The sequence below is a fragment of the Quercus robur genome, chromosome 7 (genome assembly GCF_932294415.1).
Source record: "Quercus robur chromosome 7, dhQueRobu3.1, whole genome shotgun sequence".
Classification (NCBI taxonomy): Eukaryota; Viridiplantae; Streptophyta; class Magnoliopsida; order Fagales; family Fagaceae; genus Quercus; species Quercus robur.
Genome location: NC_065540.1, coordinates 384582 through 412278, shown reverse-complemented (window position 1 = coordinate 412278; position 27697 = coordinate 384582). Strand labels below are relative to the sequence as shown.

General features: G+C 32.2%; 2 protein-coding genes across 4 annotated transcripts; both read right to left on the bottom strand.

Annotated features, from left to right (window-relative positions):
* Nucleotides 1–2192: 2192 nt before the first annotated feature.
* On the bottom strand, nt 2193–5177 carry LOC126691584 (suppressor of disruption of TFIIS). The gene is made up of 9 exons (XM_050386611.1): nt 5010–5177; nt 3946–4008; nt 3793–3858; nt 3592–3689; nt 3427–3464; nt 3247–3334; nt 2800–3138; nt 2631–2696; nt 2193–2513 (listed from the first exon to the last, which is right to left on the bottom strand). Exons 2-9 carry the CDS (start codon nt 3992–3994, stop codon nt 2361–2363), a joined length of 897 nt encoding a protein of 298 aa, XP_050242568.1. The 5' UTR covers nt 3995–4008; nt 5010–5177; the 3' UTR covers nt 2193–2360.
* A 10778-nt stretch (nt 5178–15955) lies between these two features.
* On the bottom strand, nt 15956–25211 carry LOC126691583 (ATP-dependent zinc metalloprotease FTSH 8, mitochondrial-like). Of its 3 annotated transcripts, XM_050386608.1 has the most exons (9): nt 24936–25211; nt 24577–24817; nt 24408–24479; nt 22754–22887; nt 21522–22007; nt 21208–21382; nt 20615–21066; nt 19093–19320; nt 15956–16578 (listed from the first exon to the last, which is right to left on the bottom strand). In XM_050386608.1, the coding sequence occupies exons 1-9, from the start codon at nt 24993–24995 to the stop codon at nt 16102–16104; spliced, it is 2325 nt and encodes a 774-aa protein (XP_050242565.1). In that variant the 5' UTR covers nt 24996–25211; the 3' UTR covers nt 15956–16101. The 3 variants fall into 3 exon arrangements, with proteins under 3 accessions (XP_050242565.1, XP_050242564.1, XP_050242566.1); XM_050386607.1 differs by having other exon boundaries at nt 20615–21382; XM_050386609.1 differs by lacking the exons at nt 22754–22887; nt 24936–25211 and having other exon boundaries at nt 20615–21382; nt 24577–24750.
* Nucleotides 25212–27697: the final 2486 nt, after the last annotated feature.

The following is a 27697-nucleotide window of genomic DNA, read 5'->3' as shown; positions in this document are numbered from 1 at the left end:
ACAATATTGTTGTCTATCATTTTTTGTTGTCTATCATATTGATAAGCTTAACATGTATTTCATACACCTGTAATCTAATATATAAATCATACCCTCGTGAATCGTAATCGTGGAAAATAAAATGATTAAACATGTTATTTTCCTCCTACTTATAGTGCATCAAATCCGCTATAGATTTGGTGTATATTTCATAAACATCAATTAGTATTAGTTATGAATCTCTTTCGTTGAATAATTATCAAATCATACCGGGTCTTTATATATTAAATGGGGCACACGATTAACACGACACTGCAAACTTCCATTTGTTATTGTTGGGTCATCCATGATGGCATTGAGACTTGAGAGATGTGAACTCGCGTGAAGTGTTATAAATAATACTCGTAATAATAATTGCTTTCTTGTTCTTGTAGAATAATTAAATAAAATACAGTATATAATTAAGTTTCAATTTCTAGTAGCCAAGATAAAAAATAAAAGCGGCCATAAAAAAATAAAAAAATAAAAAGTCAAAAATAAAAGCACTCTTGTCTCTTGGTCCTTGAACTGTAGCTAATAATTGATTTTAGCCTTTGAAATTTAAAATGATTGCTTTTAGTTACTTAAATGACTATTATATGTACTTTGTCAAAAAAAAAAAAAAAAAATAAAGACTATTATATACTCAAAGTGGTCACTTTAATTAAATTGAATGAATATATATATATATATATATATATATATATATATATATATATATATATATTTTTTGTGGTTTGTACAAGACTTTTTTTTTTTATATAAGATATAATTTCTACTATAACTTAATCTAAATGTATATGTGTGTGAAGTTCCATTCTAAAGACTTGAACTCCAACCCTTGCCCCCACCCCCCTCAAACGTTTATATTTGTGGAGTGACCATCATACCAAGGTGCGCGGTGGTTGGTTTGTACAAGACTTATGTGAAGGTGTGTGACAACGAATTTAATTGAAATTTAAAGCGATTGCTTTAGTCCCTTAAATAACTGTTATATGTCGAGAACTAAAGGTGGTTACTTTAATTTGAATGAATGTTTTTTGTGGTTTGTACAAGACTTAAATGAAGGCATGTAACAATGAGTTTAATGTGGTATAAGATTACGAAAGAACTCCACAACTCAAACTTTGAATTAATGGCTTGTTACCGAGAAAATACAAATTTCCTCTATCAGACCGTACCACATATAAGAAAAAAAGGCTCAAACAAAATTTAGCTACAAAACTAGTTGTATCCTAAGGCTACAACCTTATTCAATAAAATAAACATTACTACATATTTTGAAAATCTAATCGTTGAATTGTATTTTTTTTACACTCTTAATATATATGTCAAATTTTGTGTCGATCAGATATTATATAGTATGTGATCTATTAACTTATATCTTATGCATAATTTTAAACTATAAAAACTTGCAATTTAAACAATTTATTGATGACATGACTATTGATCTTTATTTTTCTAAGAATTTTGCAAGTATGAAGGATATAAAAAGAAGATGTGATCCAATGGTGGATTTGTCAAAATTCACTTTCAATAAAAAGATATTGAGCATTTTGTAGCTAAACTTTGTCCAAAAAGCTCTATAATGATACTAAACCAAAAAAATAAATAAATAAATTGATTGATATATCATGCCTAATTTTAAGGGTCTTAAGCTGGAGGAATAGCCCCCTATATTAGAGATTTTCAGCACAAGCTTTATCAAAGCCCAATAGAGAACCTCAAACAACCAATCTTAAGAATATCTAAGAGAAGATTAATTCTTTCAGAAATTGATTTCGTAAGTTTTCTTTGTTGTTGTAAAGATAATAGAGAATTAGAGATGCTTGAACTTGATAGATGCGAGTTGGAACTTGGAAAGACCTAATTGGCGTCAGGTAATATGAAGCACTAAATAATTTTTTTTTTAAACGACAAAAAAAAAAAAAAAAGGCTTTCTTGTCCATGAATTTTTTAATATTATTATCTCGTCCCTGAAGTTTATTTTATTTGTTTGGAGTTGGTAACTTGGTCTCATAATTTTTTTTCCTTTTATTGTATTGAAATGGTTTTCCATGGAAATTTTGTTGATTTGCCACTGAGTTGTGTTTAGGCTTGAGAATTTTTGTTAGATTGCGACCCAAGAGTGATTGCAATGTTAATTATGACTCTTGACTTAACTGACAAAGATGTCCAATAAAATAGGAACACTTATTTTGAGCTAAAAGAAAATGACAATTTTCGGAATTAATAATTAATCAGAACGAAAAAACTACATCATCTGCACAATGAGATTAGGCATGGGGATGCTAAGATCGCCAAGACACGATTGCTTTGTCACATTGACAATAATATATAAATTAAGCTGTCACAGAAGTCTCCACTGCAACCTTGCCTGAATAAGCAACTTCTGATTTTATGTCAGCTTCCAAGAGTTCTGGTATTGCTTCCCTAATGTTGTGAATGCTTTCTAATGCATAATCTGCACCTTTAACTCTCTGAGAAGTGCCAACCTGCATTTTCGAGTAGGCACAGTAGGATACATGTTAATGTTGTGAGATTTTATTGTGTCTCAAGACTTTTACTTTCTCATGAAGCATATTTATAGTACAAAATTTCTAATGACTTACCAAGACGGTGTGAAGGCCCAAATATTTTCCAGCTTGTATGTTGCGGACACTATCCTCAAAGAACAACTGAAAGAGCAAGAATATAGATGATAAAAGATATGTTAGTAAAACTTTAACACAGAAAATTAAAGGATGATACTAAAATTCTAAAAGAAGATGATACTCTTACAGTTCTCTGGGGGTTTATATTGGCTATTTTGAGAGCCCGTTCTATGGCGTCTACTGATGGTTTGCAGACAATGGGTGTCTTTGGTAATGCCAAACTGGGGTTTGGCTGAGCAAAATGCCCAATGATGTCAAATATTTTAGAGCTACTAATAGTATTGGTATTGGTAGAAGTAGTAGTAGTGCTTAGTCCCACAAACTCAATGTCATCTTCATCATCAGAAACAGTGCTCTTGTGAATGGGATTAAGGGTCTCAAAGCAGATAATCCCTTCAAAACAGTCTTCTAATCCAAGCTTGTTAAGTACTTTGACTGCATGAACCTTGTCTGCATTTGTGAAGATCTATTTGAAAAAGGAAAAAGAAAAAGAAAGATCATAAGAAATAGGAAGACAGTCACACCTCTGGCCTTTACTAGGCACTATGATACCATTTGGTAATAAATTACTTACAACTTTCCGGTAAGGCAGGCTCAGCAAAAGACTTCTCATAACTGGATCAGGTTTTAAATTCTCATAGGGTAATCTCCCATGAACAAAACTGTAAGACATGAAAATGAAAGGTCAATAAAAGTTCAATACCAATACAACAAGAGGCGTACAGGATACAAAAAGGAGTAAAAAAATTCCTACCCATGGTATTCATCATAGTCAAAGTCATAGCCAATTGCCTGCAAGAGACCACAATACATAATTTATCACTTTTCATTTCACCAAACAAAAAAATTGACAAAGAAAAGCCACGAAAGGTCAAAGGTTCCCAACAAAATAAAAAGAGAAAAAAAATCAAAATCATACCCTAAGACCAGCCATTGTTGTTCCATAGTTCTTATATAATAGGTTACCCAAGTCAAAGATTTTGCTCCTGTCTATGCCAAGCTTTTCAACCATATAATCTACAGCAAAGGAATTATCCATAAACAGATTAGAAATGCAGAATTGAAAATATAAGAGAGAAATCTGAGGCATAAGTAGTTCATAACTACCATATAGACTTACCTTCTATATTCTTGCAGCATGATGTTGCAAGGCCAGAACTAAGGGGATAAAGAGTATCATCCAAATCTGCAAGTACAAACAAACAATTAGTTACAATCATTACCTGAGGAAATTCAGATTAGCACACAAAATGTTTTGAATAAGAAGGCCTACCAAACAGAAGGCAGTCATATTTTGGCCTCTGAGTCTGCCTGAATTCCATTTTGCTCAGCAACCCTTGAATAGAGAACACAAACGAGTGAACACTAAGCTCCAAGACAACTTAAATCCAGCAAAGTTTATATGCACATTCATTTTGAGTCTCAAACGACAAATTTTCATGGCTTCTAAATAATTGAGGCCCCTATTGACTCAGATTACCACCATAGGAAATTATAAAAAAGGGTATCTATTAAGGATAAGGCTTAGTTAAGTTTCTGGATGGACAATCCACAACCACTTACTACAATATGAATCAAAAACAGGTGGACCAGTTCTCTTTATTGGGCTAAAACACCTTAGCAAGTAACTGAAAGCTCAAAAGTTTCCATTTTTATACAACTTGCTGGCGATAACTATTACCTCCTCAGACAAAGACAAAGGCATAAAGGCCTCGTTAGAGATCTTTAAACAAAGTTCATGTGATTTAGCAAACCTTTTCCAGAGTGTGTTATAACTTTAAGCATCAAATACAACTCATTAGACACAAACTTCAGGCCGAACTAAAAAGGAATTATATTAAAATAGAAATGGATTATCACTTTAATCAACAAGAGCTTTTACGAAACATAGGTATCAATGAAAGGACCACAATATCACTTTTTAAAGCTCAACATAATATAACCATTAGAACAATAACAAACATTGATTACACGAATCAAAACCAGGTTTATTGTGAATCAATTCAAAACTGTAGTTTAATTTGTTACAAAAATGAACCTTGGTCAGCCATTACCCGACATTTAAAAAAGTCGAAAATGTTAGAATTGGAACAATAACAACAACAGAGACACCAAACCTTTAATCAAATGTACACATGAAAACCGGAGAAAGAAGAAGAAAACACGTCCTAGATACCCATCCGTTGCTAAAGGAATCAAAGAATGCAAAAGCCAAAACCAAATAACATAAGCAATACTCAAAACTCCAATGACGACCCAGAACACAAAAAAATGAAAAAAAAAAAAAAAACTGAAATGCTAGAGAACTAAAGACTAAAGTGCAAAAATTGGACTTACCAAATTCGAAATGAGCAATGAAAGAAAAGAAGGAAAATTGGGTAATTATGAGAGAAACAGAGGAATTGCAAAGAGAATGTGAAAGATTGAAGAAGTGGGGGGAGGAAGAAGTGAAAGAAAAGGTTGGCTTAAATAGGCGTAAACCGTTGGGGCTCTATGATTTGAAAACTAATTAAACTTTTTTTATTCATTTAAGTAGTTGTAATAAACACGTTTCATTTAATCAGGGACAATTATTTAAAGATAGGGATTAGAAGGAACAAGGAAGGTAACAGGAAGGCCACGGAACGTTTCGACTTTCGAACGTTAAAAAAAGCCGTGTAGGATTCTACTTTTAATTGTTTCTTTTGTCCATAAAACTCCCATTTTTTGCTCTAAAATTCTACTACTGGTCGGAATTTTTGCCACCATTATCTATGCATCAGATTATGAGTTGCGGAGAAAAAAATGATAAATTTGTGTAAAAATGTTAAATAATCATCACAGTCTACCACGTAGGTAGTTTTAACAAAAATTGTAAGATTGCGTGGCTTACTAGAATATTCTATTGTTGCCAGCTACACCATCCTCCAAATTGTGAATTGTCACTAACTCATTGGTCCAGATTTTTCTATTATGGATCTAAACTCGAAGCCTAGCTAAACAACTACTGACCTGTGGTTCAGATTATTGATTCTGCTTCTAATTTTTCAGTATTCCGGAACTGACCCTGACGGGTAGGGTACATTTTGTGGCTACTATTATTGGACATAAGCCAATACATAAGCAGGAAAAAAAGGAAAAAACCAATTTGACAAGGTCGAACAGATTATCTTTGAAATAAGCGGGAAGGAATAAAAGTATAAAACAAGGTACATGCCTAGTGCAGCACAGTTACCTAATCATGGAAGCCAGCTCAAAAAATTAAATTAAAGTTAAATAAAAAGTCCACAAAACTTTGTTCCAACTAATTTGGGGGTCATTAAAATTAAATAAAAGAAATGGTTAATTCATGACTTCGTAGGTTGTAGAAATTAGAGAACATAATTATTTAAATGAGATTTTGAATATTGGATCAATAAGTTAAAGGGCACGACCAATATTTCAACAATTTATGATTGATGTACATTGTACAGTAAAAATTGATGTATTATAATTATAAATCATTGTCTATGACCTTAATAAATTGTGAAAAAAAATTATTGTATACCTAACATTATTGATATTGGATAGAGAGTTCTCTGGAGACATTTTGGTTCTTTTGGTGAAAGAGCCAAAGAGGTACAAATAAGAAACTAAGAGTCTATAGACACAAAAGTTTGACAAAAATAAAAAACTCACCTATTAATGCGACAGATTGTTTAACAGTAGGTAAAAAGATTGTGTCAGTGATGAGCTCAAATAATAATATGTGAAAGCTTATCAACTTAACAAGTGTGAAAAATTTGTCAATTTTTTTTTTTTTTTTTTTTTGTGCAAGCATTAAGTTTTTTTTTTTTTTTTTTTTTTGGCTGAATGTGTGCAAAGCATTAAGTTAATGGCTTCCAATTCCATTCCCAACCATCTAGACACTTCTTCTTCTCAAAAAAAAAAAAAAATACACTTCTGGACACATGTCACTCAGATGGAGATCTAGTATGATATTTTGGTAATTTGAAGGACAAAATTCAGCATCATTGCCCCCAAGAAAAGATACAAATGAGAATGATTGATTCGTGGGAGTTCACCAAACAAAACTGTTTCTAGACAACGAGTTTGGAAACATGTCAACATTTAATTTGCTTTTACAATATTTTGAGTATCAAGTTGATGCCTCATAAAGATCTTTGATCAAGCCAAAGAGTTGTTTAAAATCGTACTACTTAGGAGTTACCGAAGTTCCTACTCTTGTCTTCTTTATAAAAAAAGATCCTAATCCTCAAATTTAAAAATCCATCTTTTGGTTTTATGAAACTTAATATGCTGCTAATTAAGTACAAATACGAGGACTTCAAGGAAATAATAAAAAAAAGGTACCAACATGAGTTTTCCTTTTTATGATGAAATAGATCTTTTGGCCTTACGAAACTCTATGCTAATCCAGTATCAGTATGAGGTCTTTAGGGGAAAAAAAAGGGTAGCATTAGCAATATCAATTTGCCTTTTTTGTGAAAGTGGTTTGTGTGTAGGGAATTTAAGCCGAATTCCCAACCTGTGAGAAAAAAAAAATAGAGAAAACATACGCCAAAGAAAAATAATCACAATAACAATCTATCACTTATAATATTTGAAGTAATTGATAAATTAACAAATGTTTGAAAAACCTTTTAAAACTCTTTAACGAAATTGCCAAAAAAATTGGTAATTTCTACTTATAGAGTTTCAAGGCTCTTAAAGCATTTTATCTAATTTTGTACTATTAAACACATCTTTATACTAATCAAAAGGAAACACCATTCAAGTTCATAATTTTAAGGCAACTCGACTTCGAGAATCATCATTTACATGCTAACATGCAAAAAAATCAATAAATATCTGTCAATGCGTAATGTACATCAAGAGTGTGTCTTTACAAGAGTATATAACTCAATTATCACAAGTAAAGAGGAAAATTCAACCTTAATTTCTTCATAAAGAAAAATATACAGTATTATTGAATTACAAAACTCTTCACATACTGGAAAAGACAGTGGTGGTTTTATTTTAGAAAGTTGATCTGAACTAATAATATTATACACATTAAAGATCTAATTTTGTTGTGGATATTACTTGTACCAATTAAATCAATAGGCGATGTAACATACACAAATATTAATTTCAACTTAAGAAGTTGTATATGACCGTAGATAGTTGTCAATGCAAATTGTAAATGATATGTTCCTATTCAACTAACTAAGGTCATATCATGGCATCAAATTTTAAAAAAAAAAAAAAAAATATATATATATATATATATATATAAACAAGGTCATATCTTTATATAATTTTTTTGCCATTGCTTCCATCAAGTACAACATATATATAATCCAAGACCACTGTTTCCTATGTTGTTATCTTTTATATAATGTGTGTGAATGTGGAGCGTCCATATGTATTTATGCATATGATACACATCACATATAATTTAAGCCACCAAGAAAGTGAAAAGGACTAACCTAATGCGGACCACGGTCGGTACAACTCGTTTTCTCTATAATTTAATGTGCTTGGATGAAATAATTGGATGCCTAAGACTACATATTAGCAAAACTACAAAAAAAGTAGATGAAAAAAAAGCTGAGAATTGAAAAAAAATATTGATGGGGTTGGCTATGTTTAGTCATTCTTTCACACTCACTAAATCTTATAATATGGGAAAGATGGTTACGTATTTGATAAAAAACATGCAGATAGAGTTGGGGGAGCTAGCTCAGTCTGGGACTTCGAGACCACCATTTCTAACTATTTCTCTCAATTATTTCATAAATCTGGGCTGGCTATGATAATGACTGATTATTTTGTCATATAGTTTGAGCTACAATTATCATACAAAATACTGTGATTATTATTGGACCTTGTAGATCAATTAGGTGGGTTTGGTTGACTGGGAAAGCTACAGCAACGGAGATTGTAAATAATGTGATCTGGCTAACAAGTCATTAGAACTTTTGAACCTGAGATAATGCCATATTACAGCAATAATTTATTCAGGTTGGTTTTAATAATAGGGGTATGATTAGTATTTAAATTTGGCCATGGCACCTCTTAGCTTTAAAATTAGGTGCCCTCGGTTATTAAATTCCTGGGATTTTTGGTCCCTTGATTTTTTTTCCCCTTGTTTTGGAAGTTCACCCATTTTTAGATTGCTGATTTAACAATAATAATTTTTTAATCATCATGTACACTTGATGTAATTGTTACTTCACATGTATAAGTGCTTGAAATTTAAGAGATTAGACTAAAGTAGATTTCTATTTAACATAAAGAAAAAAAATGCTAATCTTTTAAGTGCATTTTTTGTTTTTTGTTTTGTTTTGTTTTTTTTGGAGAAGCAATAATGTTAATCTTAATGCTACTAGCGGCATTATTGAGCTTCTAAATTTTGATATTTGAATATAATTTATTCTGATACTAGATACGCAAAGATTGGTACTATAAGACCAATAAGGCAATCCACAACCATCTGAATTTCAAGATTTTATCGTCCTTTTTTGTTGTTGTCAATATGCTTCAAAAAGTGAAATTATATTATAGATTCAGACATTAACTAAAAAAGTAATAATAATAATAATAATAATAAGCTTATTGGAAACCAGATACTCATACGTGATTCAATTTTGAGTAGTTGTGACATTACTTTTGCAATAGACAAGATAAGCTACAAGCATTTACCCAAGATTATTTTAAATTTTCATTCTTTGTCTGGCAACTAATTATAACTCGATATCAAGTAGTTTTGTTCATGAAGTTACTTTTTATAACATGGGATGATTGAAATGTTTACCAACATTCTATGTATTTACGAAATCATTTTCTGTACGCCCGTACCTAATTCCAAAAGGTCAAAACTCCACAGCAAGCCATGGCGGCTCTAGGATTTTTTCTAAAAGATCAATAAAAAAATGAATTTTGTAATTTATAAGGTTTTCTTATTACAAATTTGTCTATAGTACTAGCAAGAGAATAAAAGACAAATTATTAATTTATTTGACATATTATTTTATAATATAATGAACATATTAATTATTGTTGCAAAGATGAAATTTTGGAAATTATATATTATTTTTAAATATAATAAACATATTAATTATTGTTGTTAAGTGAACTTTAATTATTATTATTACTCAGAATTCTTTTATCTACTAGTTTGTCTGTACTCTTTACAATTCTTTATTTAACAATCCAATTCAACTTTGACAACTATTGTTCTTTGTAATTGTATTAAATCTTGATTATAAGCCAACTTATTACTTCTTCTTTTTTCCCTACTATTTCTAGGGATCCCATATGAGTTCATACATATTTTATTTAGTTTTTATATTTTTAGTTAGAGTACTTTCAGCAAAAAGTTAGGTACATTTTTATCTATAGTACTTTTCCCTATGAGAGAGAGAGAGAGATATATATATATATATATATATTTTTTTTTTTTTTGCCATGTTGGGGGTTCATTTATACCCCTGGGCTATGGTTAGCGTCACCTCTAACAGCAAGCCAAGGAGAAATCAAATTACATCAAGAACTTTGATGCACTTTTACACTCTGCATGTAATTCACAATTCCTTTGTTCTTTGTGTTTGCAAATGTTATGGTATAAGAAGAACAATCAAGAGTCCTGTAACTCTAGTAGTACTTTATGGTGTATTTAGCAAAGATATCTAGGTGTATTAAATGTGTACCATACATAATTTAATTATGTTTTATTTTAATTAAATTGATTTATATATTTTTAGACATGTCAAGACTCTTTTTTTTTTTTTTTCTTATAAAGATGTAAAGACTTATTTGATATAAATATTTCTATTTTTGTAAGAAAATATCATATGTTAAATCAAAATTACAAACATTCCATGTATAAGCAATAAATAAATATTTTATATATAAATATAAATATATATATATGTTAATTTGTGTGTGTGTTATTTTTTAGATTTAATTTAATTTTTTTATATTTAGCTTGACCCTCCTTTAAATTTTTTTTTGACTCTGCCACTATATCTATGCTAGGGTTTGAGAAGAGTTTGGATCTTATAAATCCAATTTAATTATGTGTTTATCCAACAAAATTTATGTCTCTGTTTTATTTTAATAAATCAACAAAATGCATTGGCATTTCATACCACCATTTTCTGATTTGACCTGTGCAACCCTATTAATGGTAAAACAAACAAGCATATTTGAGTTTTTAAAATATAAATGGAATAGATTTAGAATGGAATGAGGTTGTAACCCATGCAATGCACAAGAAAGTTTAATAAAATATGGTTTTTTCTTATTTTTATTTTTGTTGTCTAAATGTGAAATTGGATAATTATGGATGCTAATTGCTAATTGAGCTATAAGGCTCTTAACAATTTATGATAATTATTATAGTTGGGAGTGAGGGGTTTGAACCCTAAATATCTTCATTCGATAGTTGGTCATCTTATTTAGGATACTCTGGTTTTTGTAAACTCCTTATAGAGCTTTAGTTTTTCTCATACCTATAGGCAAGGTAATCCTATCGCCGATGCCTTGGCAAAGAAAGTTAGATTTGGTTCTTCATTAACTGTCTAGATGGAGTCTATTCCTTTTGATATTTGTACTCTTGCTTCGGCTGACAAGCCTTTTCTTGATTAATAAAACCTATCTGAACAGATTCTCAAAAAACGAAAGAAGTTATTAATGGACATTTATTATGATTATATTCTATCTCAAATTAAAAAAATAATTGTGTTTGTGTATGAAAGTACTATATATTCTACCATTTAAAGAGATAAGATCAACTAAGAGAGAGAGAGAGAGAGAGAGAGAGAGAGAGAGATATTAAATGTAATAGGATTTGGCACATGTCTGACATGTAAAATATTTTGAGGGATAAGATTTGAATTTTTTTTTTCCCCGGAAGTAGTCCATTACCATTTCTATATAATAAAATAAAATTAAAAACATTTTTTATTTATTTATATATATTGGTTGATAAAATCCACAAAACCTATTACCATCTCTATTCACACCGTAACTATCTTAAACCCCAACTAAAAAAAGTTTTTTTTTTTTTTTGGGTGAGGGGGGTTGGGTTTGGTATTCTTTTATATAATTTTATAGATCTTATACATACATTATGTGCTAATGTGAAACTTATGTAGCATTTAAGTATTGCCAAGTTTCCTTTTTACGTAAAGTATGAAGATTAAACAAAGATCAATTAAACATTTTTAAAAAAATTACAGAAAAGGACAACCTCACTAATTTAATTCACTAATCATGGTTAAGAGAAGTATCATCATTAACAACTTTGAAAGTTGGGTTGGTAAACACAATATCAAATATATAGTAGGACCATTTGAGGAAGTGATGCAAACTCAATTCTTCTACGATTACACATATTTTGTTATAACTTGCTATTGAAGCAGTTCTCTGTGAATTATGAACAATCACTTTCATATAAACCTACTCGTTTTATTTATCACTCATAATTAATCACATTGGAATTATTATAAAATTGTGCACTAGGTTTTCTTATGCAAAGTACATGATATGAACATAGGGTTTCCACTCATCTAAACCATTCAATTCACTCCGTACCATTATTTATAGCCACTCAAAAACGTAATAAGTAGCAATCAAAAACCCCACAAATGATTGGCAGTATCTCCATCGGTTTGCTTTCCAACGAGGAGGCCAATAATGCTTGGATTTATAGATTGGCTTTTACTCTCAAAAGCAACAATGGTTCTTTCTCCACACACACACACACAAAAATAGAGCAACAATGGTTTGTCCAGAAGAATGATTTCCAGGTAGCGCACTTAACCTAATCATCAATCTTAGCCTAATAAAATGAACAATAATGCTAGTATCACACTCACAAACACAAATATTTTGTCACAACTATCTTACGTGACAGATTGTGATTGACCATTTGTTACTATCATATGTACCCATTATTTTTTATCTATTACTCATAGTCTGTCACGTAAAACAATTGTGACAAAATGTGTGTATTTGTGTATAGCATTATTGTAAAATGGAATCACATCACAAATTACATATCAAATATGGAGTCAGCATCCAACAAATTTTAATGTCCTTACAGAGAATGCACCATAAGACCATTGATTTTTTTTTTTTTTGGGGGGGGGAGGGGGTTGGGGTTTAATAGTCTGTAGCATTCACCCTTGATAATGATTGTTGATGAAGTGGAATTTATAATGATTAAGAAACTTTTTTTTTAATACCAGATTATGAAACCTTATATATATTGATACTTTTTTTTTTTTTTTTGCTGAATACATATATTGATACTTTGCTCAGCCCCTACAATATTAAGTTGATTAAGTCAATTACGGATCCCACATTGTGTTACCTTAAAAGATATAATAAATCTAAGGACATAACTTTTATTATAACTTGTTGAAGTTATAGATTATGAGTGGATAATTGCTTTTATATGTTCTCCACTTATAAAAAATAATAATAATAAAAAATAAAATAACATAAAATAAAATTGTGAAAAAAGAAAGAAAATATCAATTGAAGATATGGGAATATGCTAGTACCAAACACAAACACACCCATTTTACTACAACTATCCTACATGGCTGATTGTGATTAATTATATCATTTTTGCATGGATTAATAATTTTTTCTCTACCCCTCATAGTTTGTCATGAAGGACAATTATGGCAAAATTTGGGTGTTTGTTTATACCATTATTGAAAAATGGAATCACATCACAAATCAAATATGGAGTCAGCATCCAACAAATATTAATGTCCCTATGGAGAATGCACCATGACACCATTGATCCCTTGATTCTTTCTTTCTTTTTGGGGAGGGGGGGGGGGGTGTTCGGGGCGGTGTTAATAATCATTATTAACACAGGAGTTAACGGTAGGGAAACAAAAGTAGGATATAAAAATTTTTCTATTTGGTTAAACAAAAAGAAATTTGTTATACCCTTGATAATGGATGTTGATGAACTGCAAGCTACAATTATTATTAAACTTAAAATTTTTTTTATTTTTTATTTTTTATTTTTTTTATAACAGATTACAAAACCTCACATATATTGATATTTTGCTCAACTCCTAGAATATTATGTTAGTTAGGTAAAGTTCTTCCTTCCTTTTCATATAACGATATAATAAATCTAGAGATATAACTTATATTTCAACTTGTTGAAGTTATCAATTATGAATGGTGAACAATTACTTTTACATGTTTCCGCTACTGTTTTTTAACTTACAATCGACCAATTTAATAAATTGTGCAAAAAAAAAAACTATAAAATAAAATCGTAAGCATGGGAATATGCTTGTATACCCTAAAAATTATTCAGTCCAGAGTACCGTCCGCCTGCCTCTTGATTGAAGCGGACAAAACCTACAAGTGGGAATTGTCTTTATGTGAGAGGAGGACAGAGTTGGGACTCCACCCAATGGACCTTAAAAAAGAAAAAGAAAAAGAATAAAAAGAGAGATTATTTGCAAAAGATTCATGCGGTTAGATTCAATGACCAAAGTACAACTATCTCCATGGCATCTATTAAGACATTTAAACTATAAAATAAAAAATAAAAAATAAAATCTAAAACTATAAATTTTTTTACAACTTTTTGTTATAATTGAGACGTAACAGAGTGTGATTGGTGAAAAAAATAATGAATTCATATGTAAATAATGATTAACTACTCATAGTCTATTACGTCAAAGTTGTAGCAAAAAAATTGTAAAATAATTTGTGATACTACAAAAAATCAACTCTCTCTGCCAAGTCCCGTCCTGAAGAATATTTTCGGCCTCCTATGTTCAGTAAAATCTATCTATCATCAAATCATGAAATATATATGGGTAGGTTCTACTTCTATATTTAAATGCCGCCAGCTACAATTTGGGGTTGAGAGACTACAATTTGTTGTGTTCCGCCGAACAAAATTACAGCTTTAATCCACTTTAATCCAGTAGAGCAATGCTAGAGCTTTAAGGGACACAACCGCACCCACACACTTTGCTTAAACATTAAAGTCCCACTCTGGACGGTCCAAATCCGAGCGAGTGTATGTGCATTCATTCTCATTCAGTCAGTCATTCACCACTTGTTTTGTTAACTTAAGTGGGGTCAAAAAATACATGGGGCACGCACTTGAATACAAATTGGGAATTATATCGATCATATTTATGCGTACAGGTATATAACACAAACCAGGGCCACATATAGGTAGCGTGATTCCAAAGTAACAAAAGCCCCAAAGTGCGTGACTCCCATCATCCATCGCTAATGACAAACGAAGTAAAGCCAAAAAATTAGTCACCACGAAATCCTTACTTTGAAAGGGAGTCTACCGCAGCATTCGTCAAAGAGTAAGTCACCATCCAATGTGGTAAACCGGTGTAAGTCACATCCACCACAGTATGAGCCAATTCAAAGCCCAGTGTTTTGGAATATATATATATATATATATATATATAAAATAAATACAATAATATTTCAATCAACATCCACTCCACAATGATTATGATGTTATTGATTTTTTGTATAAGCGGGATTATATCCATGGTTGTCAAAATCTCAATCTGGATCTTACGATCCTACGATTTTACGATCTCACCTACCCAAAACGATCTAAATCTTTCAAGATCTTTGCAATCGTTCAAGATTAGTAGGATCGTACGATTTTAATAATCCCAAACAACCTTGGTTTCTTGTTATCTTCTTTAACTTGACAGAAGGCTCAGTTGGACTCAAATGAAAAATATAATCCCAATACTCTCTCTATATCTTACGATCCTACGATTTTACGATCTCACCTACCCAAAACGATCTAAATCTTTCAAGATCTTTGCAATCGTTCAAGATTAGTAGGATCGTACGATTTTAATAATCCCAAACAACCTTGGTTTCTTGTTATCTTCTTTAACTTGACAGAAGACTCAGTTGGACTCAAATGAAAAATATAATCCCAATAAACCAAGTTTTTCTACTCTAATATAGAGAGAGTATCAATTAGACTCAAATAAAAAATATTCCAATAGAGTGTCACATTTTGAGATTTTTAGCATCTTTAAATAATGCTTACAAATGAATGTAGTGATGTATGGTAATTATATCAATGAATGTATAATTTATATGATTATTTAATATACCAATGTATATTTTTTGTTTTTTTTCTCAAATAATATAGAATTTTACAATCCACGATCCGATCCTACGATCCACGATCCCACCTACCTCCCACGATCCTACGTAGGATCCCGATTTTGACAACCTTAATTATATCCATAATTTCTTATTCGACGATAAGAGACTTTCCTAATTGAATTAATTGGATCTTATAAATGATTTTTTGCTTCCATTAGAAGATCTTTACAAGTTGGTTCAGATACATGTGGCTAGTGAAGGAATTTTAACGTCAACAAAATTTAATTTGTACAACCATAAGCCTTATGAAGAGCTATGCAGGGACAACATCTGGTTCCAAAGGTGATGACCTGCCGTCCATTGTGCCACCCTCTGTGGTCTCTTTAGGCTCCTTATCTTCATCTTGGAACCCTTGCTTAAACCTATCATAATTTGTGGGCTCGCTTGACTTGAACGGGCGCTCCCCTAATATTTGAACCAGGTCTTCTTGATTAAGGACCTCCTTTTCAAGCAAAAGCTCTGCTACCTGCATTACATGTTCTTTGTGCTCCTCTATAAGCTGAATGGTGCGATCATAGGCCTTACCCACCCATTCTCTAACTTCCCCGTCAATAATTGCACCAGTCTTACTGCTGTAGGGCTTGGTCATCTCAAATGCATCATCCCTTTGAGGAAAAGAAAGAAGACCTACCTTGTCACTGAAACCATAAACTGCAACTTGGGCATAGGTCATCTTGGTCACTTTCTCCAAGTCATTCTGGGCTCCAGTTGAGATCTTCCCCAACAAAACCTGATCCAAGAGAAATATCACAGTACCATAATTAAATGACTCAATGCAGTGGCGACTCCAGAAATTTTGTCCAATGTGTTCCTATTTCACTTTGAAAAAATTTCGAGTCATTTTGGTCTATTTCAGGACGTTTCAGTAAATACTGGCTAAAATTCAAGATTTGACCGACATGAAGTTTGTGCTTAAAAAAAAAAAAATGTTCTTAAAACCAAAACAAATTTACATTCTATACACCAAAAAATCTCAAAAGAAAAAAAAAAAAAGAAATTAACAATGTGGTTTATATACCATTAATTGGGTGTCTTTTTTAACAATGTGTTTTTTTTTTTTTTTTTTAAAACAAGTGGTACTCCTATTTTTAACTATCAGCTGATGTTAAATTTTTGCCTAAAGGACACTATTTGCCAGAAAAGAAAAAACGTGTCAATATTTGCCTGGGTGCCCATTTAATATTTCGCCTACCCCACCTAATCCCACCATTTTTACCCGAATAGAGCCCCTAGTTTTCAAATTCTCTATCTCTGTGTTTTATACTTCTATCTTACAAGGCACCACACTCTCTCTGCCATCCATTCTCTTTGTGCTACAAATATGTGAACATTGTGAAGGTCGAAGTTTCATGAGTAATCCACCTCAAGCTCAAAGAATTATCAAAGGTCACCTTCAGTTTTTTACCCATCTCACTCTTTCACTCTCTCTTTCTCTTACATTTTTTTTTTTTTTTAGATTTTAGTTCAAAATTTGTTTGGCATGAAAATTTTGAGGGTGTTCCTATTTTTTTTTTTTTAAGGTAAACAAATAAAAAAATTTAAACTATTATATATAAATTTTTTTTTTTTTTTTCAGGGCAGGGTGTTCCTGGGAACACCCTGCCCTCCAAGTGGCATCGCCACTGACTCAATGAGAATTTTATCAATCATGGCCAAACATAACCTAGTTTCTATACTTAAAGAAACGTGGGCCTATAAAGGCAGACCAGCATCAATTCCTGCTAACCACGGCCTTATATGTTGGCCATTGCCCAAAATTGCTTTAATACATGTATACTTAAAAGTTAAAACACATATACCACAAATATCAACTGATGTGATAATTATAAACTTTATGATCTCCCGGTTTAAGTACCGTTCACATGGTATTCATGAAATGGATAATATATACATATCAGCTTTTAAACTACAAGGAAACATCCAGGAAATTAGAAATTGCTGTTTCCCCCCTTTCTTCAGCAAGGAATGATATGTTCCACAAAAGGTAATATTTCACATGAAGAAAGTGAGAAACAAAGTATTGGCATTCCCTAATGTCTAGATCTAAACCTCAAGAGTTGAGTCTTTTTTTATTGGGAATAGCATGCACCTGGTGGTTCATGAACCCACAACCTCATCCTCTACCTCGCTCTTACAAGTTCAGTCTTAAGTATTATGTTCTATCCTTTTTGGAGGAAATTTTCCATTTAACATGATTTTTGAAACATTTCGTTAGTAAGCACGTTTTTGAAGCTATTTTGTAAACTAGCATCTCGAGTCTTTGAGACTCGATTTCTAGTGCTGGCGTGGAACAATTTATCCACGTGGAACCCGAATTCTATAGAAGTAAATCTGAAAAAGAAGAAGCAGATCCAACGAAGAAATCCGAGCGGATCCAACAAAGAAGAAGAAGAAGAAGAAGAAGAAAAAGAACAGTGAACGGCAGATCTGAAGAAGAAGAAGAGAACGGCAGAAAACACAGGAACTCGAGTCTTAGAGACTTGAGTTTCAGGGCCTTGAGATGCTAGTTTGCTAAATAGTTTTGCAAACTTGACAACTAACTAAAATGTTCCAAAAATAATGCTAAATACCAAAAAAATCCATCCTTTTTGACTGGTAATGTAATTGTAAAATAACCATTTAAAGACCAAAATAGTGTCTGTTCACATTAACTACTTAAATATCCAAATGTTGTTGAGAGATTCAGGGGAGAGGGGAAGAAATAGACATGGAACATTCATTACCTGTATAAAAAAATAAATTTTTTTTATGAAACTACTTTGTGCTAGTGGTCTCATCAACTTCCTACACACAGACACAAACATATAAAGTTCTATGCTCTGTTTATTGCCAAGATGTCACTGGAAAAGACGAGGAAAATTAGAATCTCAAATAATTTCAGAACCTGAAAGTTCACATTCCTTACAGCTTCTAAGCAATGAAAATGATCATTATCTATCAATAAATAAAAACCATAAGAAAGAAAACACTATAACATTAGCGAAAGAGAAACGAAGTACAACCAATCACATGGTAGATGAATTATGCACAACATAGTTCAGACCCACACCTCATGGCTCACTATATTTGTCCATTGAAGAGTTGAAGCTAAACTGTATTTCAAAATCTCAATTAAGAGAAATTCTTTGAAAAAATGCATATAAGTACCTTGATAATAGATCAGTACGTACCACTTTTAAGCAAGTCCCTAATAACTCATCCAGAAAAAATGCATAAAGAAGGGAAAGAGGATCAGTAAAATCACCTGCTCAGAAGCTCGACCACCGAGGGTCATGCAAGTCATATCAAAGAGCTGCTCTTTGGTCATTAATAGATTTTCATTGGGTACATATTGAGCAAAACCCAGTGCTGCAGTACCACGGGGAACAATGGTAACTTTAAGCAAGGGTTCAGCATGTTCCAAGAACCATCCAGCAACAGCATGACCAGACTCATGGTAAGCAACAGTACGCCGTTCCAACTTGCTTATTACCTGCAGAAAGAAATGGGTAATGGTTTACATGTCTTCAAAAAAAATGGACTTAATATGGATTTTTTGTTAAGAGTTTAGGTCCATCATCAAATTACTGATGCCATCAGCACACAGGAATTTATAACACACTGCAGGTCAATCGCCAAATCGACTGATGCATCAGCAGTTAACAGAATTATTCCATATGCCAACATTCATGCAGCTATGTTTTAATATTTGGTTTTTAACCTCAAAAATGAAAATTTTTTCAACATTGAAAGTCTGGAAGACATGCTTACACAGAGACAAAAAAAATCAACCAACCAAGTTAGTGGGCAATGGCAAATACTTTAGATCAGAAATAAGTAAAACATGAACCAACCAGGTTACTGTGGGGTGGCAACTACTCCAGTACTCCCATTCAGAACTATAGACCAGTATCAATAAAAAACTTTTTTTTTTCTCTGCTTAAATAGCAAAACTTTCAAGAAATGATGCCCTTTCACCCTTGACATCTAACTTTTCATAACTTACAAATATCATATTTACAATTCAATTCTTTCTATAGTTTAGTGTTTGTAAAATGTACACAAAGCCACTGTCATTTACAGACTGGAGGATCCTAACAAGCACATTTGAGAAAGACTTGAAACCAGAGCCTCCCAACAAGGCAAAAAAATGGCAGCACCTGGGTAAGAGCTCACTAGAGTGGCTAAAGCTAGCCAGCGAGCTTTTGCTCTTAGTGATTAATCTATCCCTTTCTTTCCTTATCTGTCAGTGGGCTTGAGGCTTAAAACACTGGGAGAACTCTTAGCTGTTGCCACAAAATTAGAGGCTGCAAATTGTTGCAAAACTCTAATGAACTAAACTAAAGAACACAAGAGAAAAAAAGAGTTCTGGTTTTCTTTCATTTAAGATTTTGTTTTCACTTTTGACATCGGACAATAAAATTCTTTAGAGACTTCAAATTCCCAGAAAGAAGTCTTTTTTCAGTACATTTAATAATGAGTTCTAGGTTAAAGGGCTTTTACAAGTCAAAGATTAAGGGCTTGATAAAGTAATATGTTCTGCAAAATACTTAACTTCTACCAAGCGATAGTAAGGATAGTTTAAGTGAGAAAATTTGGGAAGGTTTCTAACATATAAACTAATAATAAAATCAAATCAGTTTGAAATGTAGCTTTGGAGATTAGTCAAAAATATACACCCAGAGTCAACTGCTTTTTCACAGAGTACGGCAGTCATACTGAGTATATGCATACAACATTAGTACAATGTTCTATATAAACAAGTACATGCATGAGATAGAGATTACCCTGTTCTTCTTTTCCAGACCACCTATAACCCTGTCTATAGCTGCCTCAAAATGTTCCATTGTAATCACTGCACTCTCATTTCTTGCGGCAATTAAAGCAGCTTCATTGCAAACATTAGCAATGTCTGCTCCAGCAAATCCAGGAGTAAGGGCAGCAAGCCTTTGAGAGTAGTATGATGGCTCATGATCCAGTTTCAGCTTCTTCAGATAAATTTGAAAAATCTGATTACGACCTTTGATGTCAGGTTTATCAATTGTAATTTGACGATCAAACCGACCAGGCCTCAACAAGGCTTTATCTAAAATGTCGGGCCTATTTGTACCAGCAAGTACAACAACTCCTGTAGTGGTTCCAAAACCATCCATCTCTACAAGTAATTGGTTGAGAGTACTTTCACGCTCATCATTTCCACCTGAGAAACCTCCACGCCCCCTAGCCCGACCAATTGCATCTATCTCATCAATAAATATTATACTAGGTGCACATTGTCTTGCCTCTTGAAATAAGCTTCTAACCCTTGATGGCCCAACACCAACAAACATTTCCATAAAATCTGATCCAGATATAGATAAAAAAGGGACAGCAGATTCACCTGCAGTTGCCTTTGCAAGAAGCGTCTTCCCAGTGCCTGGAGGACCCACAAGAAGTGCACCTTTTGGAATTTTCGCTCCTAATTCCTCATACTTCTTTGGATTCTTGAGGAAATGAACAAACTCCATGATTTCCTGCTTTGCCTCATCACAGCCAGCTACATCTTTAAAATATACCTGGACACCATATGAGACATCGAAAGGGATGATCATGCTGATTAGCTCTCCTGAATTTCATTTGCTATAATTTTGAAATACAAAATAAGATAAAAGCAATGTGATAACGCAAAGTGGAGTAACGAAACCCCAGAATAACCTTGTTTTTTGCGTTCTTATCCACTTTTGTAATATGAGCTTTTCCAATGTTGAATATTCCACGGCCACCTTTTCCACCAGAACCACCAACACCAAATCCACTTTGCATTCTTCGCCCCATGAACCAAAGGGATCCTAAAAGCAATACTGTTGGGGCAAACCTCATCAATTCTTGGTACCAATTCACTTGAGAAACATATGTTACAGGGACATAATCATGAGGGTCAATCCCTAATGCTTCTTGTGCTTCCTGCAGCTTCTCCTCAAAAGATTCAACACTTCCAATGTTAAAATAGAATTTATACTGGCTTGCATTTCCATTAGTAGGGGTACCATTGATAGGACTTTGGGCAACATCATCATTGGTCTGATTTTTAACACGTGGTGAGCTCCTCACATACACTTTTGCAACTGATTTGTTTGTAACAACAATGCGATCCACCAGACCAGGTTCAAGTAGCTTGTTTTTGAATTCTTGGAAGCTAATCTGAGCAAAGACATCAATAAGCTATCAAAGAGTTATCAGAATAAAACATTACAAAAACCAAAAGACACATCAGAAACAATCAGAAATAATTTATCCATATCTAGAGGGGGAATAGTGTCCGTTTGGGAACAACTTATCTAGGCTTTTTACTAAAAGTGTGTTAAAGTATACTTGTACTTAAAAGAAGTGAGGTTTTAAAAAGTTGTATATAAAAGCTAAAAGTTGAGCTTATAAGCTCAAGCCAAACGGACACTCAAGAATATTCAATACCACAAAGTTCTTTCTTCATCCAATAATAATATTACAACATTCAAGATCATAAGGTTAAAAGAGGTCATTCATTGCATGTCTACGTTAAAGTTAAAAAGACAAAAGATTAATCAGTAATGTGCAGAAGTTGGACTCCAAACGAATATCAATGGAAAGTCAAACACCAAAATCATTAACACTCACATACACCAATAGGGGGGAAAGGAAGGTGCAATAATATTTTATCAGCAGCCAGAAGAAGGAAGCATGGAGCCATTGACCATAGTGCATAAAAGTAGAATGAAATATAAATTGCTGTTTACTATACATACCAACTATTTCAAATATCCGTTAGATTGGTATGTATGGTAAACCTGATGACAACAGACAAATACTGGTAGGTGACCTTAATTCACCAAAGGCAGTAACTTAATGCAACCTACACATCTACTAGAAACCAATAAACTCATTGCTGAAATAGTACTGAACGATCTGACCTGCTTTTGATCATGAGGACTGAATAAAACTGATGAAAAGATAAAGGCAATGAACAGTAATGGAGTGATTAAACTTTGGAACTGCTTCACCAAGTTCTCCTGGGAATTCCCATGATCACCACTATTTGAGTCCCCTAGAGAGGTACACAAAATATGAACATCATACGACCACAAATGACACTTTAGCATCAAAATTTTAATATTATAACGAAAAGAAAAAAAAAAGGATCAGAAGCGAATAGAGAACATGCTGCTGTAAACCAAACAAACATTGAAAATGCAGTTGTGCCTCAAACTAAGGACTAGAATGAGGCTGTACATCGAATTGTTGGTCTTGGAATCATATTTAGCTACCAGTCCTATCACCAGCATCATCTATATGACATTAACACGGACTCCACAGTTCTAGTTCGCCACAACAAAATTTCAACAACAAAGTACACCTACCACCAGTATCATATAAAGGATGATTGAAGGAAAGTATTAGCAATACTTAAACAAAACCAACTGCCAGAAGCCTTGTAGCTCAACTGGCAAGTTTCAAATGGAGACGTCTAGGTTCCTATAATGTACGAGTATGGATACGGGTACGGGGATACAACATTTTTTGAAAATCCTAGGATTCGATATGTCGGAGATACGGCAATTAATTAATATTTATTTTTAGGTTTATTTAAATATTTTTGTACATAATTTATGTTTATTTTAATTTTTAAAATTAACCACAATAAAATGCTTGAAAACATATCTAAATTTAATTTAAAGGCAACACTAAACAACAAACAAGGACAATGACATTATAATATGTTGTCTCAAATACAATGACTGAGACTATTCATTTTTCCTACGAATTTCATGAAGAATAAATATATAAATTATATAACAGAATAACAGTAAACAAGTGTGCAATAGTATATCACAGTGGCTATCCAACAAACAATATTATATTATATCACTATATCAATATCTCACAAGCCCACAGACCACAATGATGCAATATATATCCTAATAAATTCCAAAGTCAGTAGGTAACGCAAGTCAAAACAAACAATATATAATAACATAACTAAGGCCTAAGGGCAATAAGGCTAAAAGCTCAGACCAGTGAGCAAGTGAGCAGCAAAACTGCCGTATCCGTGCATTATAGCTAAGTTCAAATCCCCCTCTCCCAACTATCAAAAATATTTTTTTGATAAGTAAAGGTTAAATCAAATCATCAAAAATATTTTTAAAAAACAAACTATGATCATTGTTAATTAAATCCCATCAAAAATCACCTTTTGTCAAAAAATAGAGAGAGTGATAGATAAACATCTTGGTATTATTGATGTGCAAAATTGCCATCACTAAGCACTCTTATACATAATAGTAAACACGGCTAAAACTAACTAAAAAAAGACTAACCAACTAGTTAACAAACTAACTAATTACAAAAAACACAAAAGCAAATGTGGAAAATATGTAGAGAAAATCTAACCTAAAAACTACAATCTCTGATCTAAAGATACAATTTCTGATACCTTTAACGAGTTGCGAGCGAACAAATGAATATTAGTATTATAAACGCAAACTCCGAAAGAAAATTGACAATATAATTTGATCCATTTTCAACACAATTTATCATATATTACACAAAAAAATCATTAGACCTTACCTTTCGACTCGGATTTCTGTTCTTTCCCTTTCGGAACTTCCTTCCTGTCCTTCGGGTAGTAATTTTCATATTCTACATTCACAAATTATTCAAAATAAATAAATCAAAAAAAAAAAAAAAAACAAAACAAAACTGATTGAAAAATCAGAAACGCTAATCATTGATTTACTTTTCTTCTTGGGCGCTTCGCTAGAGAAAAATCGGCGAACCCTAGGGTTTGCGATGACGGAACTGAAATTCGATAAGTACGAATTCGAAACGAGTTGCTTCCCGGCTCCAAAGGAAGTGACGAAGCCCCTCATAAGCCCTAATCCGCCATCGACGCGTGAAATGCACTCACTTCCCGAAGAGGACAAGTGCGATTCGTACGGTAACAAACTCCTCTCAGTATAGTTACCAGAATTTACATTCTGCGCAGCCAAACAGAGTTTTTTTTTTTTTTTTTTTTTAAACCAAAAATCATAAATCTGTCACCTAAAAATAGCATATTTTCTTTATTCAAAAGATAGAGAGGGAGAGAAAGTTTACTCTTTGGAACGAGGAACGAGTGGAGCGAAAAAGAGAGCGTCCGATTCTTGAGAAAATCATTGTATCGATGATCGGTACATGAATTGGCTGACGCTTGTGTTGTGTAAATAGTGTAATAGTACTTGAATGAGTATTAGACCCTGTTTGGTTGCCGAGAAAATTTCTAACTATGCTCCGGAAAATTGAAATATAAATGGAATGAGCTCAGCTAATATATCTGGGAGAGGAGCTGGGGAGTGGGAAAAAGGGTCCTCTGCCTGTGAATAACCGTAACCGTATTTAGAGACCGCCTTCGTTTTTGTCTAAATTACTCGAATGCCCTTGGATAATGAATATGAATATGTCATTTGCGTAGGTCTGTTTAGCCATTATGCTGAATTTTAATACAAAGAAAGGAATAAGGATTTATAACATATAAAAAAATATTCTCAAGAAGGGCCCACCGAATGAAGTTTCTTTGACATGGGCTTTCAGGGGCCCTCTTGATTTCTCTCATACGGCCCAATTTCAATTGGACCTTCTATGTAAGTATTTCAAACCTAAGCTACTAGAGAAGATAGAAGGTGAACCACATATTCTTAATTGACCTAATGACAATAATAATAAGTTAAGATAAGAATCACGAGATCACCTCATGGTAAATTCTTTGTTTCACCCTTGGTCTCCTTCTACCATAAATATATCCCACTCTCACTTCTCATAAATTTGCACCATTTCCTTATTTCTTTTTCCTCTCTCTACATTAATACTTCCTCCGTCCCACTTTGTTTGTCCTCTATTCCATTTTGAGATGTCCCAAAATATTGTCCTGTTTCTAAAAATAAAAGTTATTAGTTTACTAATGTTCCTATTATACCCCTAAGCCTCATTAAGAATAACTTCTTTTAAAAAAAGCTGATAAATTTATTTAAGGGTAGTTTTGTAAACTTATACATTTTTATAAGACAAACAAGACAATAAATGATATTCCCTTAAAATGTTTGACTTTTCAAACAGGACAAACAAAGTGGGACGGAGGGAGAATATCTCTTTCTGAACTCATCATTACTGACACAAGTTCTTTTTTTTTTTTTTTTTGGTAGAACCAACACAACCTCTTTGCTACTTTACTTTGATTTCCCATCTTTTTATTTTCTTATACTTCATTGAAATTTTAATCACAGAAGTTCCTTTTTCGAAAAACAATTCTATCTCACGTCGCTTTATAAAAAAAATAAATAAATAAAATAAAAAAATAAAGAATAAAGATTCATATTTTCAAGCTCATTTTCAAGGTTGCTACCAAAAAATTCTAGAAAATATTTATGGGAAAATAACTCACTTTCCAAAATATGTTAATGTTAAAACAAACAAAGAGTAATAAGAACTTGTTTAGAATGGTAAATGGAATGAAATTTAATGAATTTTTATAGAATATTCCTCCTATTACTCTCATTGGGAATTTAATATGAAAGAATACTCATTTTATTTCCTTTCCTCCTAAGCTATTTTTTATTTTGTTAAAATTGGAAGGAATTGAGTTGAATGGAAAAATTTTAACGAATTTTGAATCAAAATTCTTGTAATATCTTTACTTTTGTAAATGCCTAAAATTCACTTCAAAACTCTATCCTATTTTCTCAACCTCTCTATTGTTTCTCTCTCACACGGGAAGTTATCAATTCTTGATTTGATGTTTTAACTTTCATCCTCTTAAGGCTAAACTATTGATTCATTATAAATTATTGGGTTCCTTATAAATTATTGGGTTCCTTGTATGTAATAATGATGTTAAGAATGTGTGTTGTTTGGTTTTGAATTTTTTTTTTTTTTTGATAAAAAAAGGGGTGTATTATTTAAATGTATAAACTTTTATATGTTTGGTTTTGAATTGATATTTTGATGTAGTACAAAACTATTGTTGTACTACACAATCAACTGTAGAAAGAGAGAGTATGTGTGTTAACATCTTATTTTGCAACATACGAAAGCTTTTTTCTTAAATTATGTCTTGTTTTGGTTAATTTGTACAAGAGCTTTTTATGTTGTTGTATGGTCTATGAGAAAATGCAAACAATCTGTTTTGTAAGAAATGAGAATGCGTTGTTGTTGTTGTTGTTTTTTTTTTTTTTTTTGAAGAAGAAAAAATAAATAAATAAATAAGGGCATTTTGGAAAAGCTATGGGAAGAAAATCAGAAATCTCAATCTTGCATATAGAGTAAGACATATCTTGCACATCAAGTTGTGACTCAAAGTAGTGAGGGAATTGGATCACCATTGCCCTTAACCTTAACTCGTCTCTCACTACATCCACTTATCATAATTTTAAAATCAAGTTAATGTCTATAAAAGTTCAACTTGGTATATCGATTATGAATTGTGTCAATTTAGTCTTTTAATTTTAAAATCAAGTCAATGTCATCCATGGGTTTCCTCACCAATTTAAATTTTTTTAAAAAATTAATTATGAAAATTGACTTGATTTTGAAAATTTTACACTCTCCACGATAGTGTTTTAACTACTCTCTATTTGCTACATACATTAATTTTATTAAAGTTAAAATGAGAGTTGAGAGCGTTAAAGTTAACATAATTCATAGTTGAAGAACCAAATTGCTCTTTATCCCATAATTGAAAGACCAAGTTAGTAAATTAACCTAAAATTAATTTGACTAGACATTTCTACCAAAACGAACTGAGAGAAAGAATTGAGTTCTATTAGGAGGTACATGTGAAATTTCTTGCATAAGATTCTCGAATCAATCAAGTTAAAATAAATTTA